A 13,866-nucleotide genomic window follows, 5' to 3' on the forward strand; every position below is an offset into this window, starting at 1 on the left:
TAATTCTCGTGCAGTATCTTCTGTGTTAAATCCAATAGCTTATCTCAATACCCGGTTTGATGGAGTGAGACAACATCCTTTTGAAATAGACACGTGTGGAATGCAGACATCACAACACATCTGGGTTTTAGAGATCCTGTGCTGTATATAATGGGTCACACACTTCAGTAAAGGTGACCTTTGTTTGACCTTTAGTTCTCTCCTCCACAGCAGAAATACAGGGTTCCATATAGAGGACACGCATACATGTATTAGACCATGGAAACCTTTATTTAATATGAATGACGATACACTTTATTTATCAAGTATGTTGACAGATGACAGAACTTGAAACTTAGACATGGGCAACTGACTATCCTTACATATACCAATGAAAGGTTAAGTATATGCTTTTGCACAATGTGGTTTCATCCCTAAGGATCAGGAAGTTCCCAAATTCCAGATGATTTATGAACAAAAAAAGGGGAACATGTATATTTCTGCTACATAATATTCTGATTTCTTATAAATGATTTTGTCCGGACTTCTACTACAATAAAACAAAGGAATTAAAATCATTCTTTGGTTGACGGGTCACAATTGGTTGACAATGCTTTGTTTTAAAGGGAGCCAGGACTGCAATATATCATAACATGTGACCCAAGAAACAAGTCACAAGGTGCTTCTTAGTGGGGTTTTATTTGAACATGTTTGCCAAAACTCTTATTAAACCTTCCTCACTTTGGAACATGTTTTCATTATTTAATTGTATTGACTTTTAAAGAAATTGCAATATCCCTGGTGATTTTCGTGACAGAAGTAGAATATCTCTAGTTTTTAATAACGAGGAAGTGACGCTGTTCGTTGTGAATGGAAAACGTTAGATGGCAGCAGAGGGCCCTCCTCTCTCAGATTAAGAGAGTGGAGCCCCCAAAACCCACTGGTGAAATGTGATGCTTTGCGCCTCAAAACCATCCGCGTCTCTCCGTGACCGCGTTACCAGTGTCAGTGGAGCACAGCGAATACACGTATCCCGGTTTAAACCTTCAAATTAAAAGTCCATGACTTGATACGACTGGCGGTGATGATTTCTTTTGAGTACAACTTTTCGTGTTTCCGGTCGTACCCCTGCGATTTGTTGTTAACTTTCCACATCTGACTGCATTTATCTCCACGACAGGGGAGCCTGCGAGCAACAACTTTCTCAGATTGACACAGAATGGAGAGGAGCTGACGCACCGTTATCTACCGGACCGTTAACTTTCCTCTACAAGCGTTTCCAACACAGCCTACATGCTTCGCCAGACCGGGGAAAAACTACTGAAAGATAGTTTTGTAACAGTTTGACTACTGTAGAGCTGACAGTTCCTCCTCGTTCTTTCCCCCCCTTTCTTTTCTCTTTTTGGACACTTTAACCGCGTTATTACGCATGATGCGCAAAGGGATGGCTCCTCTTTGGAAACACAACACGGGATTACAACATGTTTTTTACGTCTATCTTTTTATTTCAGTGGCTTATTCTTATAATATAGACTTGGAACATCATTTGGTGTTCCGCGGACCAAATTCTAGTTTTTTTGGCTATTCTGTGCTGGAGCATTATCATGACAACACACGCTGGTGAGTCCCATGTTTTACTGTTAATGGAAAAGCTGTTATTTTCTTTCGCAATGAATGATGCAATGAATGTGTACTTTTAAAGCAAATGTTGGTGTGTTTCTAGAGCTGTGTGCATTAGAAAAAGTGTAATATTAATCATTATAATCAATGTCAGCTCTTACTGTAACTTTTTCTGCTGGCACAAATTGTGTTTCTATCATTTAAAAGATTCACTGGCACAGTTAAATATATTTTAAGCGTTTGTCCAAATCCTGTCCCCCGTGTCTGCAGGTTAATAGTAGGGGCTCCAAAGGCCAACTCCACCTACAGTAGCTCTGTGCACTCTCCTGGAGCTGTGTACAAGTGCCGAGTTCACAGCAACCCAGATCGACGCTGCACGGAGATGGATCTGGGAAGAGGTTAGTCACCACTGCCTGCAGCGTAAAGATAAGAGCATATAATGACAAACACACTAGCTGCAACCTCAGGGTATCACATGCACACACACACACAACTTGACCAGTTCAGAAATTAACAGTCATCTCACAGAAAAGTTCCCTGTCTGGTACTAAAGTCCATATAGTACACACACTGACACACATGCATGCTGAGCTTTCCTGCAGCTTTCCCTTCTCTCTTTGCCTTAACTCCCCCAAGCATCTGTTTTGTTTTATCAGAATAATGAAGCCTTATTCTGGTTTACTCTTAACAGTGCGACAGTTGTTCTCTTAGTTATGAACCTGCTTTATGGAGACATGTAAAACACAAGGGTTCTGTGTGCATAGGTCCATACATATTTTTGATATATATGATTTATGCTTTTGCTAATATTTTCCAAGCATGTGAGCCAAAAAAAGTTGGGCTTCACCCCCCCTTCCCAGCGTCGGCTCTGTTCTTGTGGTCAAGGAAGCCGGGGTGCAGGCATGGATTTAATATTAACCCTGCCAATGTGTCACCAAGAAAAACATACATTATCAACAGTGAGCGTGTGCTGCTCGTGCTCAGTGAGCCACATGGAGCTCAACACCAAAGACTGTATGCTCTCAACCCTCTGACAGAGAAACACTACATGCCATTGTGCTGAATCAATTGTCTGCAGGGAGAAAGTTAATACAACTTGGGGAAGTGAAGATTTGGACATTTAAAGAGAAAAGTTGTTAGGTGCCATGGATTCTTGTCTTTTTCTGACTTCATTCTTTAATTATGCACAATTTTGTTAGATTGCTAGATTTATATTCTGGTCACTGATGTTAATAAAAAGCAGTGTTCATGGTACAGTAAGCTATAAGGAATTTGATAATGTATGTCTGACTTTTTATGCCATTTCCTTTGGCTTCCGGAAATTATGATCATCATTCTTTTTGTATTGTTTTCTGATGTTTAATTAATCTACGTTTTTATCAATTTCAATTACTCAACTATAACCGAAATGATTAGTTGCAGACCTAAACTGATTCTATTAGTTTAAAAAAATGAATATCAGACAATATATTGTTATTAGACTTCCATAACAATCAAATATTAATCGTAACATCAAATGTCCAGTGTTGTTGGACTAGGTCTTAATAGATATTTTTCTTGTTGAGTAAAAGTGACATACAGCATTGACTTTATCAGCTGCACAGCCTTTTGTAATGTTGGATCTTTAGCATTTCAAGCTGTCAACTACATCCCCCACACATCCAGCAGAAGTAATCCAAGAACACAAAAAGTGAACAATAGCTGACAAGTAACAAGCCACTGAATGCAAGACATCCTCCGTCCTGATGACTTCTTTAAAAATGCTGTCATTGTCTTTCAGGAAACAGGCCCAGGGAGTCGTGTGGGAAGACGTGCCAAGGAGACCGGGATGATGAGTGGATGGGGGTCAGCCTGGCCCGCCAGGACAAGGCCAATGGCAAAATACTGGTGAGTCCCGGGACACGACGCCCAACTCACATCACCAAACTGTCTAATGCAAACCATGCACACTTGTAAAAAGCTGATCTAATTTTACCAACATCATTGTTTCTAATGTCTAACCATAAACTGTGCTAATAAACCACAGCTGCTCTCAACATTACAACCCTTTCTTCTATTATGTGATGTTCATGAAGTAAAAACTGAGATTTTAGAATGGTTTTGCACAAAGCAACAACGTCAGACAGATTTGGAAAACTGTGGTGTGGTTACATGTGAAACATCTTCCTCCTGTTTGGAGCTGGAAGAGTCAGTGGAACAGGTTTGGTCAAAAGTAGATTGTTGTTTATAAAAACAACTAACTAGTGGTGATAATCCCAGAGGTGCTTGGCGGGGTATTTGCACAGAGACCATAGGGCAGCTGGCAGAGTTTGTTTAGGCTTCAGCCCCTCAGTGGTGGTCCCGTCCAAGGGCAGCCTTTCATTAAACATTAACCCCCGGCCCTGACGGTGGGTAGCGAGGAAACCAGCGGCCTCACAGGACAGTTTGAAGGCGACTGGTGGAGCGGGCAGCTCTTGAAACACTTGAACAGGTGTGTGTTTGATAGACCTGCCGCTGATTGACCGCCTCCTATGGGAGTCTAAGAGATCACAAGAATACCTCCTCATGCAGATGTCCAAATAACTGTTTGGCCTCCTAAACCTCAATATGTTGTTAGTTTTTCATACCTCATTAGAATGTATTGGCATGATATTTAAACTCATGGACTTGTTCTTGGAGTTGTCAGTCTTCGACACTAGAGTATGTCGTTTTATAGAAACAACCTTCTAGCTACACAAAGAAAGGTGGTGACTTTCCAGAGCCATAGATTTTTTTTTTTTATCTCATCTGAATAGACTCACGTTCATGTGCAATGGGAGGGAGACGGCTGCTCAGCAGATGTGTACAGTGGTGATTTCATCAGAGGGCCTTGTTTGTGACCAGCGAGCCTTTAACTGAACAGGAACATGAAAACAGCACAGACTCCGACCATAAAAGCCTTCTTTGCTGCCTCAACAGAACTTCTCAGCCGCTGCCAGAGCCCCTTCTTTCGCTGTCAGCTGATTCTTTTTCTTTTTTTTAAAGAATCTGCTTCTACTCAAGAGGGAGACTTGATGTTAGTATTGCTACTGCTGTTGTCCTAGCCTTCCTTTCAAACACAAGCATTTCTCAACACACCATCTTACTTCCAGACGCCCACAATCTACCCAGCTCTTATATTCATTAAGAGTGTGTGTGTGTGTGTGTGTGTGTGTGTGTGTGTGTGTGTGTGTGTGTGTGTGTGTGTCCATATCTGTCCCCAGAGCCACAGGAGCCCCACCACCATCCCCCCAGGGTGCTAAAGTATTACCACATTTAAACATTTATGCAGCCTGATCTGGGCCGAGTTTGAAATATTATATTATCCTGTTTCCCTATCGATCTGTGGAATGTTTTATTTTTTAAAAACACAGCAGCAAAATATTGTTTTGAGAATTACTCACTGTCAGTTTCAGCAATGTCCCCCCTGTTAGAGCAGGATCATAATAACGTGGGAGTTTGTTCTCTGTCTTTGATCCGCTGTCTGAACCTTTCGGCTTATTCAGCTGGCTGTAAGGCCCGGAGGAGAAGTTTTGAAATTAAAAGGGTGAAGATTTTCTGCTGCACATTAAATGCTGCACACAGATCTCACGCTGCAGCGGAAATATTCACACCACAGACCATGGCTCTATGGTCAGGGGTTATGGAGGGGCTTTAGCTCCCCCTCTCATTGACGATCATTTGACAGCCGCAGAGACACGCTGACTCCAGCTCTGCGAGGAAGGGGCCTGCCCACCCGCCTTGAATGTTTGTGTTTACTGCATGGACATGAGTCTTATTTTGTTTTCCGTTCCTGTTTTTCTCTCTCAGGCGTGTGCTCACCGCTGGAAAAACGTCTACTACGAGCAAACAGAGCATATCCTTCCGCACGGATATTGCTCCATCATTCCTCCCACTCTTCAGGGCAGGACCAAGCCGCTCATCCCTTGTTATGAAGGTACAGTGGATGCACAAATGTAATCAAGATGTTCCTTTTTATTTTTTACCCTCAAACTTCTTACATAAGGCTGACAGAGAAAAGGTCAAATGCATTTCTGGGGGTCAGAAATCGTAGTGGTTTGTGTCGACCATTGGACTCGTAACCCCTCAAAATCCAGCACAGACTTTGTGCTAATATTGATTTCCCAGAGAAAAAGAGAAAGAAACTTGGAAACAATTGGGTTTAGCCTTTTTATCATCTTCTGTGGTTAAGTTTTATCTCAGCAGCCTGCACCATGGCCTCTGATTGGTGTTCTGGCTCTGGAGACTAGTAGCAGGAGAGCCTTGAAGTGTGATCTCTCCTCCTCCGTCCAACAAAAGTACTTTGGCAGGAGGAGACAGCTCTTACGGGTTTGTTAATCCAAATATATGAGCATTCTGTCCAATGCGGTGCAGAGTTTGAATTCCCTTTGCAAAAGTAAAACATTTTCTGAAAGGTTTAATTATGCCGACTTTTCGTCAGTTCAGAAATCAGGTGCTTTCAAATAAAACATTTCTTGCAGGGTAGACGAATCAGATTTTGTTATGATTGAAATAAATCAAATCCATTTGTGCTGTTTTCTTTCTTTGCGCTCTGTCTACAACACTAAAAATCAAGTTCCTTCTAAATAATAAGATAATGTACTGCATAACATTTGAAGCTGACTCATGCAAATGTGTTCTTCATGTGTTTTAATATGTGACTCGGAGCTATTTATCAAAGCCGGTCTTATACCTTAATTGTGCTCCCAGGTCAGGATTTCACTTCCTTCCACAACTCTCATTGCCAACAGTTGAGAAGAAGCCAGACCGACTTTGCATGGAAGCGTATTTACAGTGCATCATGCGCCGCAGATCCAAACTCAATATTTTTGTAACCTGAGAGCACTGTGTCCCCCCTCCAAGTCTTCTCTTTGCACCCCTGCTTTCTGGCCCCAGACTCTTTGTGGATGGGACTGGGACTTTGACTAGCTTCATATGGAATGCAGGAAAACTCCAGTAAATGCTGGCTCGAGCACTCAGTGAAATCATTTGTGGTTTGTATTTTTTCTTACAGACTATAAGCGGAAGTATGGGGAAGAGCACGGCTCGTGCCAAGCTGGGATAGCGGGAGTTTTTACGGAGGTCAGTAACAATGCTTGTTCATCTTCTTAATACATGGTATACTCTATTTATGTACGTCTCACAAAGATAGTTGTTTGTTGTCGTACAAACTCTGTATTCTTGGCTTCATCAGTCAATTGAGTGTTTGGCAAACACAGCACTTCTTCAACAGTTTGCATTCTTTTCCTGTTACATACTAATAGAAAGTATTAGTTAGCTTCCTTGCTGTCTCTTTTAGTTTTATCAGGGCTCTCAGACACTCTTTTGTCAACTGCATGATTTCCGTTGACATTACCACATCATTCACGTTTCAACATTTTCTTCCTCTTTCTTTGCTGACTTGGAATTTATTTTCCACAAAATGTTTAAGATGTAAAATGATGTGGGAAAGTCTCCAGTCCTCTATCCATGAGTGTTTGTATCAAAGCAGCTAGCTCTCTGCTGATAACTGCTATCTGGTGTTTCCATATGGTACAGTAGGAAAGGCTGCAGCGGCCTCACTTGACCCGGTGTGGTTCCATAAGATAAAACCTTTAAGAAAATATATAAGTTTCCTTTTTATCTCTATGGCATGATAGATGCACTACTGTATTAACACATGACTTCATCACATCTCATATCCTTGTTGCACAACACCTTTGTGTATCTTAAATATATTATATATTAAATATATATGTTGCTCTATTTACACTCAATTTAGGAGGTTCAGCAAAGTACAATGGACTGTAAGTGACTTAAAAATGTGTCCTCGGAGCACAGCTGTGTCCTCAGGGTAAAAACATTCCCAGAAAGTGTCTGATGAAAAGTTCATGTTTGTGCAGTTTTCCTCGATTTTTTGCTTAGCAGAATTGTAGCCTTCTTATCCTGGTGCTAATCTCTAAATACTGGAGCTGTAAATACTAATCATTTAGGAAAGCTGTTCAAAGCATTTATTCATCATACAAGTATTTTTTGTTGTAGAAATAGAAGCTCAATCATTAGTAGTTATCCAATGTTCGGATGTTCTGCTTTTCTCTGTTTATTGTCATTGTAAACTTAATATCTTGTTTTGGAATTTTGGACGGACAAAACAAGATATTTGAAGACGTCCACTCAGGCTGTGGGAAAACGTGATGGATATTTTCCACTATTTTCAAAGAAAATAAACTGGAGTTTGATTGATAAAGAACATAATCATTAATCAGAGCTTTAAAAAGTTGACTCACTTAAGTTTACAGAGACATGCAAGACCTGAATATGAGATGTGTATAATAGAGTCAAGAGCACAGTCACACAGGCTTTGCTTTTATAAAGGTCCTCCTTTCACAGATACTAAAAATGGGATCATTTCACATGATCCGCCTGCCTGTTTGATTCCACAATGAACCTACTGTTTAAAAGACCAAAAGGGAAATCATCATTTTTTTTGTTACACTAAGGACGTCAGAGTTGATCTGTCAATGCATTTGAACAACCCCCCGTTGATAGAATCTGAAGAGTTTAAAGAAAAGATTTCCAACTGTTGAACCTTATCCAGCACTTTGAGTTTTGTTTATGCAAATAAAATATATTATTATTATTATCCTTGTCTGAACCATGGTGTCCAGATGTTGGACATTAAGGCTCAGGGGGATATTTACCTTCTTTGTGAGGTCTCTATTGTCTGTGCGGTTCAGTTTGTTTGAGTGGTGACTACACATCCTCTGAGTCAGATTACGTCAGGACATAATAAAGTGAAAACCAGGACTCAGAAATGGCCGTAGCAGAGCATCTTAATTGTCTTGCTCTGGTCCCTTTAATAGCCGCGGAGCATCACAACAAAAAGCTGCGAACAGCTCATTTTACAGCTGCCAATTTAGCCTGTGCCCTGAATTCCCCAGTCACATCAAAGGAGGCAGCTTCAGCTCGCGTGTCGTCTGACATGTGGTCGAGATCAGATATCGCAAACCAGTCTGTGGCCGTTGGTTAACCAGACGTTCACCCAGCAGCCTTTCTCTTTTTTTCATTCCCCTTTTCTCCAGCAGGCTTTAGCTCTGCAGACAGAAGGTGAATCATCTGAATGAATGTAGCTTTTATTTTCAGGAGCTGGTGGTGATGGGGGCACCGGGGTCGTACTACTGGACTGGGACCATCAAGGTGTACAACCTGACCTCTGACACCTTCTACAGCCCCAACAAAGAAGACGTGGACTCACACAGATACAGCTACCTAGGTAAGAGCCGTAGAATCAGCATTATAGAAAATATTGATACGTTTAAATATTGTGCACTATATAAATTCACAAAAACACCATTAATTTTGTATAAATATATTCAAAAAAAGACAGTCTGTATATCGGTAGAGCTGTTTGGCTTCATTATTTTTGTGTTTATTTAATTTGTGTCCCTAAAGAATCTTGCAACCCATTTGTTGTTTTAAATTGTTCTTTATATCAGATAAAGGATATAGGCATGACTGTATTTGCTTAAAGGTATATGGCACAACAATTCCTACAGTTCTGATTGCATAACAAAGTCAGATTTACTTATTTAGTTTTTCTATATCCTTAAATTAGGTATTACAAATCCCAATCTATCACCTTGCTTAGAGCGTTGCAGTAAATTAAATTGTAACCCCTTTATCATGATGTACAGTAATCAATTATTCCCTTTATACAGCTCTTTTATTGGGTTTAATGTCACATATCGATGCAAAATAATGAAAACAGATTGTTGTCTACGTGTCTCCAGGCTATGCCGTGACTGCGGGCCACTTCTCCTCTCCTAATGCGATAGACATAGCTGCAGGGGCGCCTCAGCACAGCGGCAGTGGAAAAGTAAGGACTTTTACTATTGTTTTATTTCCAGCAGTTGAGTTCAAATCCTCTGGTATTTCTCACTTCACTGATTTTTTTTCTCTCGCGCAGGTTTACATTTTCAAAATGGATGGCGGGTCTTTGGTGAAGAGTTTTCAAGCCTCAGGGAAAATGGTATGAGCTCAGATGTGGTCTTATATTCTTCCAGAGGTCGCTGACAGTTCTGTTTTCAATCATTATACAGCATAGATTTAGGCTATTGTCATACTATACAACCATATTTGATGTAAACTAATCTGCCTCAGGGACCATGTAGTTGATTCTTGCGATGTGTTGCACGCACGCTACTCTGATTACTTTGTTGTCAGAACTGCACTGTTTATATCTGCCTCAAGTGTATAGACAGCATCAGTGATTTAAAGAAGGAACACACTTTGCCAGAAACCAAAGCCAGGGAGGTAGCTAACACTTTCCATTCAGAGTAAATAAAATAAAGTCAGGGTGGCTTTAGGATGTAAGTTGTGTAAATATTCCTTTAAAGCTGCTTTAGATATAAAAAGAAAAGTCAGAACGTGATTCGTATGTGATTGGTATGAAGTGAAGAAGTGTCTGTGATCTGACCCATTGCTCTGTGGCTCGGCTATGTTCCAGATGGGCTCTTACTTTGGCTCCTCATTGTGTGCAGTTGATCTGAACCAGGATGGCCTGTCGGACCTGCTGGTGGGGGCCCCCATGCACAGCCAGCTCCGGGACGAGGGCCAGGTGTCTGTGTACCTCAGCAAGGGCAATGTGAGTGGGGTCAATGGGAACATGAGAGCCTCACTTTCAGATGTATTTTACTACAGTATGTCCGTGTTTCTATGACTTTATTAATGTCTACAGTGTCTATTCTAGCTCATGTTCATGTTTGATTTCTTTCTGACCATGTTTGTTATCATGACAGTAGAATAAAACAGTGGGGCATTTTGAGTCCTTCCGGGGGAGTTATTTAACAGACCAAGACTAAAGCTTCTGTTGGTACATGCTGTATTTCTAAGTTATTGCGGGAAAGTCGACTGTCTGTTTTGTTGTTAAATTGTTTGGATATTTGCCAGATAACCACAGTTGGGGCCAAATAATTTTACTGCAGATGCATGCTTTAGTGCATCTCTTCTTTCTTTTGCCAGTTCAGTTATAAACTGCCTTCTGTTTTCAGGGGGTGATGGAGGAAAACGCTGTATTGAGTGGTGACAACGCTTTCAATGCACACTTTGGAGAATGCATTGCTGCAATCGGAGACATAGATGACGATGGATATCAAGGTCAGTACTGTAATAACCATTAAAACTGTCTGCTTGACATTCTATACTTTTATATATCTGTGCAACTGAGATTTTGATTGTCGTACATGTTCTGCAAATATTTTAATGTTGCATCATTCTGAGCAAATGTAGGAGTTTTTGGGTGATTTATTTCATTATACAGCTTTCTTGTGTTAAATATTATTATTTTATATTATTATAAATACATTTATAATTGTCAAAAACTTCACATGTGTTAGTGATTGAACCTTCTGCATTTCCATATGGGAAGAAATACAGAAATGTAAAATAGTCGTTTCCAGCCTGTGGGTCTGTGTTCCTTCAATGGGTCACAACCATAGACTGTAGGTCACAACATAAATCAGAAAGGTGGTAAGATGATTAATGGAATAGGAAGGAAGAAAACACACATTTATTTCTTTGTTGTTGTTTTTTTTAATTCATATGTACAGCACTTTGGCTCGACCAAAAATCGTTTATAAATGTGCTATATAATAAAACTTGATTTGATTTGTTCTGTGAATGTTGTATTTCCTTGTCTAGCTGTAAACAGTAATTCAATAACACAACCTGAGAAGTTTTACTGCTCTTGACTGATATCCGACATCTAAACATGTGCTCTACTTTAAGGGGAGACCTGATCACTGACTTATGACCACACTGTGGGTGGAACATGTTTTAGTGCTGTACAGTATTGTGGTTCACCCTGTTTACAGCCGTGCCACAAGTTTCACATGACTTCCTATTGCAGGCAGCCACTATTTTCAATTAGTTTCACTATGGAAACTCAAAACCCTGCTTGAGACACGCATACAGCAAACATAAGTCATTATGTTATTTTAAGTTTATTTGTTGTTGTATATTTATACATTGCAAGCAGAGAGTCATTTAAAAGTCATACAATGAATCATGCAAGACAAAACAAAACAACAACCAAAACAACAAACCAAAGTATTGATTTCCTCTTGTATCTCAGAGTCCTTGAATGCACCAAAAAAAGCAGTCTTTACATTTGAAACTACTGCTAATTCCTTTAACCCTACACTGTCTGACGGCATGTTAACTGTTTGTAACCATTGAGCCACTGGTGAAAGGTCAGATATAAGATGGTGGTCGTGTTTTTATAGGTATAATTCTTGTAATGGTCCTCCAGTGGTCCATGAATCTAAATCCAGGCACTTTTCTATAGTATTCACTGCTTTATTGTTGTAACAAAGCTATTTCCTCTGTCATTTAATGACTAATAAAGTCACACAATTTAAATTTCCCACTGCAGCCCACAAGCAAATGTTGGCTTGTTGAGATCTCAGTAGATGCAACAGAACCTCTCATTTTTACAGATCTTTTGTTTTGATTAGCCTGCAGCGAGGGGGCTCTTTAGAAAATAATACCCTCTCTTACCCCCAGTCATTTGTGCGAGGTCATCCAGATGCAAACACACATTTCATGCCTGTTGGCTTGCCTTTGAGGCCTGACTTGGCGTCCCTTTCACACTCAAGGCTGGAAGCTGCTGCCCGGTTTCATCTTCGTGTGAGATACGCCTCGAGGCTCGCAGCCTGGCACAAAGTGTGCATGTGTGTTTTTGCGGAGAAAGATGGCAGCTGGGAAACATAACTCATCTTGCAACTCGTCGCTCTCAGATTGTCAAAAGAGCCTGACTTGCTCGCTGAGTGAAAATGATTTACGAGAAAACTGCTACCATTTAATTCAAAATAACTACTGTAGAAATTAAAATACTCACTAAGAACAAATTACTGGTTAAGTATTCACCATAATGAGTACATTATTGTATCATGTACTGAAAAAGTGTCAACTCTTTTACCATTTCTGTTTTGGTATGCTGAACCACATGGCAAGTGTTTTGGTCTATAAAAAGAAAGTTTATATAAGGAGTCATTGTTTCCGGGCTGTTGCCAGCACTTTATAGTCTTGTTTCCACTCTCTCAGTTTTTATGGCCATTAACAACACATGATTGTCTATTAAGACTCTTACTGTAACAGCTTGTTTCCCAGGGTTAATGACAGCTTTATACACATTCACAAACACAGTTATTTTTGTACTCATTCATTTTGTTGCAGACTTTTCACACAAACACTATTTGTCCTGTTTCAGATGTAGCCATAGGCGCACCTAAAGAGGATGACTATGGAGGAGCCGTGTACATCTACCATGGGGACGACACAGGAATCATCAGCAAATACTCCATGGTAAGAACTCTTCCAAACTCTTCTTAGAAAAAGGAATATCTCCATCTGATTTCCCTCCCCTGACTTACTCACTCTACAGCTTCACCAACGCATGCTATATGTTTATGAAACCCATGTGTGCACCTTGTGTGTCGAGCTGTTGAAGTAGCTGAGTAATGTGTGGTTACAGGTTGGTGATGTAGCCTCGGGAATACATGGGAAACGTATCACTCTGAATGAGGAGAAAGCACTTCTTCATGAGCTTCCTTTTAGTTAGTGAATAAACAGTATTTCAATGTAAAGGAACTCACTCTAATATTAATCTAGCCTGTGTAAAAGATAAAGCAATCCACCATTATATCCAAGTTGACAAAGTTAATGTTCTCTATTTCATCTGTACAAAAGCTTAAATGCAAACTACCAGTTGAAGTTTTTAGCTATGTGCTGTATTTTATTTTGCATTGGGAGTAGTTGATAGGTGTATTTTTTTACTCTGGAGAGTACCAGGCTAGCTGTTTCCCTGTGTTGCTGGCTTTAATGCTAAGCTAACAAGTGCGTTATTTACTTTAATCTGTAAAAACAAAGATTATTCATCTTTGAAAAACAAATCATACAGTGAGTTTATTTTTCCATATTGGCTCACATGAGTTTTTTGAAGACTGGTATCATCTGTTTTTTAGAAACTGTCTGGGCGCAGTTTGAGCCCTGGTCTGCAGATGTTTGGCCAGTCCATCTCCGGCAATGTGGACATGGATGGCAATGGATACGCAGGTACGTTCATAACAGACTGGATGAAGGATTGTCCACATCAGAGTAAAACAGAAAAACACAAAATGGGAAAGGATTGGATTATTTGACATTAGATGTTTGCCCTTTTTGACTACCTTTCTCTTGCAACAGCAGTGCAAAGACTCGTGACAGAGGCATCTTGTTTACTGCATTCCACAG

At 40.2% G+C, this 13,866-nt stretch overlaps 1 protein-coding gene across 1 annotated transcript in view; it reads left to right on the forward strand.

Moving 5' to 3' along the window:
• The first annotated feature begins 1,123 nt into the window (after window positions 1–1,123).
• itga9 (integrin, alpha 9) overlaps window positions 1,124–13,866 on the forward strand; it is a 49,510-nt gene continuing 36,767 nt past the window's right edge. Inside the window, exons 1-12 of the mRNA XM_034209657.1 lie at window positions 1,124–1,599; window positions 1,870–1,997; window positions 3,380–3,486; window positions 5,407–5,533; window positions 6,611–6,678; window positions 8,719–8,848; window positions 9,366–9,451; window positions 9,542–9,604; window positions 10,082–10,219; window positions 10,626–10,731; window positions 12,845–12,939; window positions 13,599–13,689. Of these exons, the coding sequence (XP_034065548.1) occupies window positions 1,409–1,599; window positions 1,870–1,997; window positions 3,380–3,486; window positions 5,407–5,533; window positions 6,611–6,678; window positions 8,719–8,848; window positions 9,366–9,451; window positions 9,542–9,604; window positions 10,082–10,219; window positions 10,626–10,731; window positions 12,845–12,939; window positions 13,599–13,689 (1,330 nt within the window). The 5' untranslated portion in view covers window positions 1,124–1,408. The remainder of the gene's footprint in view (window positions 1,600–1,869; window positions 1,998–3,379; window positions 3,487–5,406; window positions 5,534–6,610; window positions 6,679–8,718; window positions 8,849–9,365; window positions 9,452–9,541; window positions 9,605–10,081; window positions 10,220–10,625; window positions 10,732–12,844; window positions 12,940–13,598; window positions 13,690–13,866) is intronic.

The sequence above is a fragment of the Gymnodraco acuticeps genome, unplaced genomic scaffold, assembly GCF_902827175.1.
Source record: "Gymnodraco acuticeps unplaced genomic scaffold, fGymAcu1.1, whole genome shotgun sequence".
NCBI lineage: Eukaryota > Metazoa > Chordata > Actinopteri > Perciformes > Bathydraconidae > Gymnodraco > Gymnodraco acuticeps.